A 7,056-nucleotide genomic window follows, 5' to 3' on the forward strand; every position below is an offset into this window, starting at 1 on the left:
GACAAGGAGATTTAGGGGCTTTTGAAAGCTAAGCAATGGTAGAAGCCAGATTACATTGTGTTTTGGACACAGATAGTGTTGAATGCAAACAGTGACTAAATCCTTAATCTCATCCCCCAGGTTTAGGCCAAAACAACCTTAAGGAACTGGTTCAGTTCAGTGGTCAGAAAAATACATTTTAAAAAAATCCGTTGACAGTCAAAATGCACTCACATGACTTTCGGTTAAGCCGTGAGCGTTTCCGTGTTTTTGGACTAGACGCCCTCTCTGTGGGATTCTGGGTGACAGACTTAACCAGACGATCCATGATCTCATCTGTGGCATCATCCTGTGAGCTGGCGCTGTCCTCTTTGGCTACAGACATGTGTGTGCTAACCCTGCCTAAACCTGTGTAGAAAGAGTACAACAGATCAATCAAATCTTTGCCTAATTACAATACAAACAGGTCCAAGATCCTTCAAGGAAAGCGTTAACATAATTGAGGCTGGTATTACTTCTTGGCAAGCTGATGAAAATCAGTCATTTGTAAAAGGTTCACAGATATTCAGGCAAGTTTGAATCCATGGCTTAATCATCCAATTTTTTTTTTTATTATTATTTTTTTTTTATGTCTGTCCTGACAGTTAGCCCTCTAAAAATATTTCAGAAGAACACAATTATTTACTATTTAGTCCATGATAAATCTGTTAGTTGAGCAATCCCACTCCATGCAGCCTGTGCAGTAGCTCTACCTTCATCATCATCATCATCATCATCATCATCCTGTGCTGACTGGCTCTCTACTGGTGAAGTAGGAGCGAAGTCAGACTCATAAGGCCCCTCTGTGAGATCAAATGAGCCAACCTTAATGCTCTCATTAATTATAAAGATTTATCATATATTAAAAGCTGCACAAGTGCTTTATCTTTGAACACATCCATGCTCCAAACTCTATACCTTCATCACTCCACTGAAGGGTTGGTGAAATTGGAGTAGTGTCACCACCAGTGGTAAGAATCTCTATAAAAGGATCCCCAAATAAATAAAAATTCAATTATTGAAGAATGATAACAACAATAGTAAAATTATTATTATTAATAATTAATTAAATCAAACTGTCCTTTAGTTTGGGCTGGACTTCACAAATCATTGCAGTGGTAATGGTAAAAAAGGCAAAATGAGTTGAATTTAAAAAAAAAAAAAAAAAAAAAAAGTTAGGACACCGAGCATCATCTGTGTTGGGCAACTAAACTTATTATAGTTGAAACTGGAGTCCTCAGTTGTGCTTCTGGAGACCTACCTTCCTGCAGATGTTACTTCTGTGACTGTAATCAAACAAATCTGGATCAGCTAATGAATGTTTCTAAAGCAGGTGTGTTGGAGGAGGGATGGAACAAAATTCCACAAGAAGGTTGGGCAAAAGCAGAAGGACTGTCACTGCTCTAAACAGCTGGTCTAAACTCTTATATCCTGAATTTGCTGAGTTGTGGTCTCTTACTTCGTACAGCACGGCTCCTGCGCAGCTTGCTGTTGTCGTTGTTGGCGGTGAGCAGGTTTTTCATGTTCTCATGCTCCTCTTGGGCTGGCTCTGATTCTATTGTTGAAGAAACTGGGGATGGGCTGTCCTCCAGAGATAGCTGTGGAACTGCTCCAGAAAACTTCTCTGTCTGTGGAAATATTCAGAGAGTATAATTAGTTACTGGTAATTTTTTTTTTTTGATGAGTCAGGGTGATACAGTGGGGACAGGTCCATGAAATAGTTCATTCCCATAAATGAACAAACAATCTGGGTTCAATAACAGTTAAGCTCTATTGACAACATTTGTGGCATAATGTCGATCAGGGCTGTCGTAAGAGGGAGGACAACTGAGAAAATGGTCTAAGGCCCTGTGTCGAGGTGGGTTGGCTAAATGTTTTATACTGCTGAGTGTTTGGAAGTGAATCACCACTTTGTCTAGGTCTTGTGAATTTTTTTTTTTTTTTTACACATTCTTCCTTTTTCTTTTCTTTTTTGTTTAAATATCAGAATGTTTCATTTATTACTGCCCTTTAAAAGCTACATAAAATACTTATGTGTCCCAGAAGACAAAATAAATACAATTTCCCCTGATTATTGTATTTAAAATAGTTTCAACCTCCCTGCTCTCTGCGCTGTATTTCTTCCTTGTGCATCAGTGAATGTTTGCACCTTTTGTAATAGTTGTGTATGAGTCCCTCAACTGTCTTCTATGTGAAAAGAAAGATGGATCACTGCTGGAAAGGGTTCAAATATGCATAAGATGCTTAAAAACAAAGAATGTGCAGGAAAGGGAGTATTTTTCTGAAAAATAATGAGGAGTCTAACTGCTCAGAGGGAATCATGAACAACTATCACATAAAAACATGACACAGCAGTCGGAATCAAGCGTAAGTAAATGTTAGATTTTTTTTTTTTTTTTTTTTTTTACATTCAGCTATCATTTTTGTCATATATTATGTAAACATCTGATATGTAAAATAACTGAGTCAGGGCAGTACTTTAATAAAAATAAGTAAATACATAAAACCAATATGCAATTTTTTGATCCCTCTTATTTTGCTAATCTTTTACAGATTCTGCAAGGTGTGCAAACATACTGCAACTGTAAATTGGAAGTTCATAAGCAATAAAGATTAAAACACAAAAATTTCCTGATAATTTACTCACCCCCATGTCATCCAAGATGTCCATGTCCTTCTTTCTTCAGTCGAAAAGAAATTAAGGTTATTAATGAAAATATTCCAGGATTATTCTCCTTATAGTGGACTTCAATGGCCTCCAAACGGTTGAAGGTCAAAATTAGTTTTAGTGCAGCTTCAAAGGGCTTTAAATGATACCAGACGAAGAATAAGGGTCTTATTTCGCGAAACGATCGGTAATTTTCTAAAGAAAAATAAATAAATATGATGCTTTATAAACACAAATGATCGCGTCGCAAGTGCTTCCAGATCACCTTTCGTATTCTTCAAAAAGCTTACGCTGTATGTCCTTTACAGGGTTCCTACACATTTTCCATTTCAAAATTCCATACTTTTCCATACTCAAATTCATATATTATATGCATCAAAGTATTTTTATAGAGTAGCCTACGAGTATGAGTAGCACAAGCAGTTTCCGTAATATTTTAGAAATTCGTAACTCTATAAACATATTTGCAAAGTGAAGAGAGGTGAAAAAGGTGACATGTAGAAAGTAGATAGTTGTAGGGGGTCTGGGGGCATCCTCCCCCAGGAGAAGATTTTTGTGATTTTAACATGTAAAGGAAGCATTCTGGTGCACTCTGAAAAGAACAAATGGAAAAAACAACATTTGCTTCAAGTAAAAAATAAAAAATAAAACATTTTGGCACAAGGGCTGAGCATTGACAAATTTCATAATTGAATGCGATTTTCATTCAGAAGCTTGCGATTTGATTTTTATTTGATTACCTTTGATTCAGTATTGATTAATTTGGGCCTATCAGGTACAGTACATGGCAAATTTCCTCAAAGAAAAAAATCTCTCAACTAATGCTGTAAACAATACAGGGAACCACAGCTGGTACGTCATTATAATATTAGGTTAAATTGATCGTAAGTTACTTACATATAGGCTAACTTACACATAAGGAAGTTTTTATAATAACGTTATAATAAAAGTGACAATTATTTTTCTACTCTTTATGTAGGCCTAAACATTTAAATGGTGACTGTCATAAAACAGATTTATGTATTCAATATAGAAGCACATGTTAAGTACAAATACAATGAATATGTAATAGCCTATAGAGCATATATTTATCAAAATGCTCCTCTCAAAGTTCATTTTTGTAGCTAAATGGTGAGTTATTGGACATTGTAAGGCTTTTCTGAGGTAGGCTAAATGTGACATTTTTACAAGCGGTTTTATTGACGCCTTTCTGCGGTTGAAACGCTGATTAATCGATTGCATGTGACATGACAGATTTTGGTAAGTTGTACTGTATCTTTCAACATACCTTCAAAATAACTCTTCGGATGTAAACGATTCACATAAATGATGTATTTTGATTCAAAACTGCTAATTTCGCCACAAAGTGACTAGTTTGCAGGTATAATAAATTAGAAAACTGAATAGAGGCAATAGTCTGGAAACACAAATATTTTTCCAAACTCTGATTTCTTTTTTCCATACTTTTCCAGACCTGGAAAAAACTCAAATCAAATTCCATACTTTTCCATACTTTTCCAAACCGCGTAGGAACCCTGCCTTTACCTTCCTTATTCAACTTATGGAATGAACGTGGTGCCAGTTCCGTTTTTTTCCGTAAGTTGAAAGCACTTGCAAGGCGATCATTTGTGTTTATAAAGCATATACATTTTTTTTTTTTTTTTTGTTTTTTGTTTTTACGAAAATGACCGATTGTTTCGCTAGAGAAGACCCTTATTCCTCGTCGGGTATCATTTAAAGCCCTTTGAAGCTGCACTGAAACTGTCATTTTGACACGTTTGGAGGCCATTGAAGTCCACTATAAGGAGAATAATCCTGGAATGTTTTCATCAAAAACCTTAATTTCCTTTCAACAGAAAAAAGAAGGACATGGGCATTTTGGATGACATGAGGGTGAGTAAATTATCAGGAAATTTTTATTTGAAAGTAAATTAATCCTTTAGACATGATGAAATAAGACTAGTGGAATGGAATCAAAAGATATCTGTAGTCAAAGTATGCTTTAAATTGAGAATTTTTCTCCATTCCACACCTCTGTAATCATCTTGCCCCGGGTTTTGGTGCGCTCCCGGTGGACAGCACGTTTGCGTTTCTGGGTGAGGACTCTCTCTCGAGTAGTGCGGTACTCTAGGGCAAACTCACTGATGATCTTGCAGAACTGAGTTACTTTAGTGTCCCGCACTGAGTATGAAGGCTGACCCAAGTATAGCAAGAAGGAATGAAACCTGCAAAGTTAAGGAAGTAGAACTTAATATACTGTATGCTCAAGCTCATCCTAATTAAAACATGACGCACAGTCATTCATGCTCGTCAATTTACGGGAAGCATGCAAATGAATTTGGAATCTTTTTATTTAACATGATAAATTAAATTCCTTCAAGTATTAAATGGATTACAGTGGGGTTTGTGTGTGTGTGTTACCTGTTAATAATGCGTCTGTGCACTACTTTAAGGATGATGATCCTTTCAGTACAGTCTTTCAGGAATTCTGTCATTTTATTCTTCAAGTTAGGTTTAGTTTCATGTTTAGCCACTACTTTAAGATTGTCCCAAGAGGCTTTGCATTTTCTCTCCAACTGAATCAGGTTTTCAGACAACTGCTCAAACTCCACCTGTGGGAAAGGAAAGGAGGGAGTGATGAATAATGACAATGAATGCTAAAGGGTTGTTTGCATAGTCACCTTCAATGGGAAAAATGGAACAGAAAAGAAACTTGTGTGCACAGCAGTTCATTCCTGAATTAAAGTGCTAACCTTTACAAGATGTACTAAAAAAATGGCTACTATAAAAGCTTAAAAGGGTGATAGCATTAAGAATCTCTGTACAAATGAATAAATAATGTAATGCAAGATGGAAAACAAATAGCACAAAGAAAAAAATAATAGATGCATATAAAAAAAGTGTCTAAGGACATACTTTAGCAGAGCGTGTAATAGCAGGGATCTCAGAGTAAAGGTCTGTCGTATCTGGGTAGTTTTCCACCACAAAATTGCAGGTATGATGAAGCAGAGACTGCCTGTGTACGGTGTCCTTTACCTCAGTTACCTTCTCCAAATAACTGAGCTCAAAGCCCTTAGCCTGCAAGAGAAATGAGAAGTGCTAATTAAAGTCATTATGTGATGTTCAGTGAACTACTACATTGGCTTTGCTGGCAATTGGTGGGAAAAAATCGAGTGGCACAAATGAAAGGACATCATGTTCTAAACAGTTATTAAATTCTAACTGTCAAGTATGTTTTGAAAATGGCACTGTAGTGGTGCTGTAAAGACTTCATTAAAACTGATGACATTTTATGAATGATTCTTGAAAGAAAAGTGTTCCCACAAATTGAATTATGTGAAATGATCAGAAAGCTTTTTATTCTTAGTATAGCTTAAAGTCGGCATTAAAATGGTCTTTTCTTCTCTCTTGTGATGTATATCCAAGTGAAATGGCTTACTGAACAAAACAAAACAAAAAAATGTAGGGATGGCCTTTTTTTTCTTTCTTGTGTGAGTGACAGGTTGTCCTGCCCTCACACCAGTGAACATCATCCGAGAAGAGATGTCGCTGCAAACGGGAAGGGAATTTTTTTTTTTTATTTATTATTGAAGATTATGAGGGCACAAGAATAAAAAAAAAAAGATGTATACAGATAAATCATTTAAAATAAATACTGCAATATTCCATAAAAAAATAAGAACTGTCCAATTGGATTTCATGGCTACTTTAAAGGAGTCTGAACTGATGACAGAAGTTTCAATTTTGTAGGTGAACCATTCCGTAAAATCAAAAATATATTTTGATCAGTCTGCCCTGATTCTACGCATGTTAGTACAGCATAAAAATAATCTTCAGTACTCATAAACAGTATGTTTGTAGAGTTCAAGAGGTCATAACATACTACAGCACAGAAAACGTGCCATGCAGGGTCTTAATCATATCTCATCTTCCACAGGCAACAGCAAAGGATTAAGGCATCAGCACAGAGCTGCTCTGACTAATCACATGTGCCCATCAAGCTTCAGACCGGTGCACCTGCCCTTAATACAGGTGCTTTAAAAGGTAACTCTGCTCCTAGGACTGCGGAGGAGATGGACCACTTACATTGGAGCTATTGAGGAAGTTTCCAATGGCCAGTAATGTTGCTAGGATACGCTTGAAGGTTTTGTTCTTGGCAAGTTGTTCCATACCCAGTTTGAGGTCAAAAAGAGGCTCTGCAATCTCCTGCAACATTCATGTGTGAGGGATAGAAGAAGAGATGGATTGAGAAAGAATGTTTGGAAATTAATGCCTCATTGGTAACCCACAAGTCAAGTTCAACAGAACCCAACTTAAACAGCCTAAATTACTCAATTCCATTAATATTTTCTTTCTTCTGCTACCAGAGA

The 7,056-nt window shown here is 36.4% G+C and overlaps 1 protein-coding gene across 7 annotated transcripts in view; it reads right to left on the minus strand.

The window, feature by feature from the left end:
* The window catches only part of fhod1 (formin homology 2 domain containing 1), a 60,383-nt gene that overhangs the window by 3,089 nt on the left and 50,238 nt on the right, over positions 1 to 7,056 (minus strand). For 5 of the 7 annotated variants that reach the window (XM_067402340.1, XM_067402339.1, XM_067402338.1 and 2 more), the window contains 8 exons: positions 6,773 to 6,892; positions 5,603 to 5,764; positions 5,108 to 5,298; positions 4,719 to 4,911; positions 1,478 to 1,646; positions 937 to 999; positions 732 to 821; positions 214 to 387 (listed from right to left, as the gene is read on the minus strand). In XM_067402340.1, coding sequence (XP_067258441.1) covers positions 214 to 387; positions 732 to 821; positions 937 to 999; positions 1,478 to 1,646; positions 4,719 to 4,911; positions 5,108 to 5,298; positions 5,603 to 5,764; positions 6,773 to 6,892 — 1,162 coding nt within the window. Of the gene's footprint in view, positions 1 to 213; positions 390 to 731; positions 822 to 936; positions 1,000 to 1,477; positions 1,647 to 4,718; positions 4,912 to 5,107; positions 5,299 to 5,602; positions 5,765 to 6,772; positions 6,893 to 7,056 lie in introns of all 7 variants that reach the window. The other 2 variants (XM_067402337.1, XM_067402341.1) reach the window with 2 other exon arrangements.

Source organism: Chanodichthys erythropterus, chromosome 11 (assembly GCF_024489055.1).
Source record: "Chanodichthys erythropterus isolate Z2021 chromosome 11, ASM2448905v1, whole genome shotgun sequence".
In the NCBI taxonomy this organism is placed as follows: Eukaryota; Metazoa; Chordata; class Actinopteri; order Cypriniformes; family Xenocyprididae; genus Chanodichthys; species Chanodichthys erythropterus.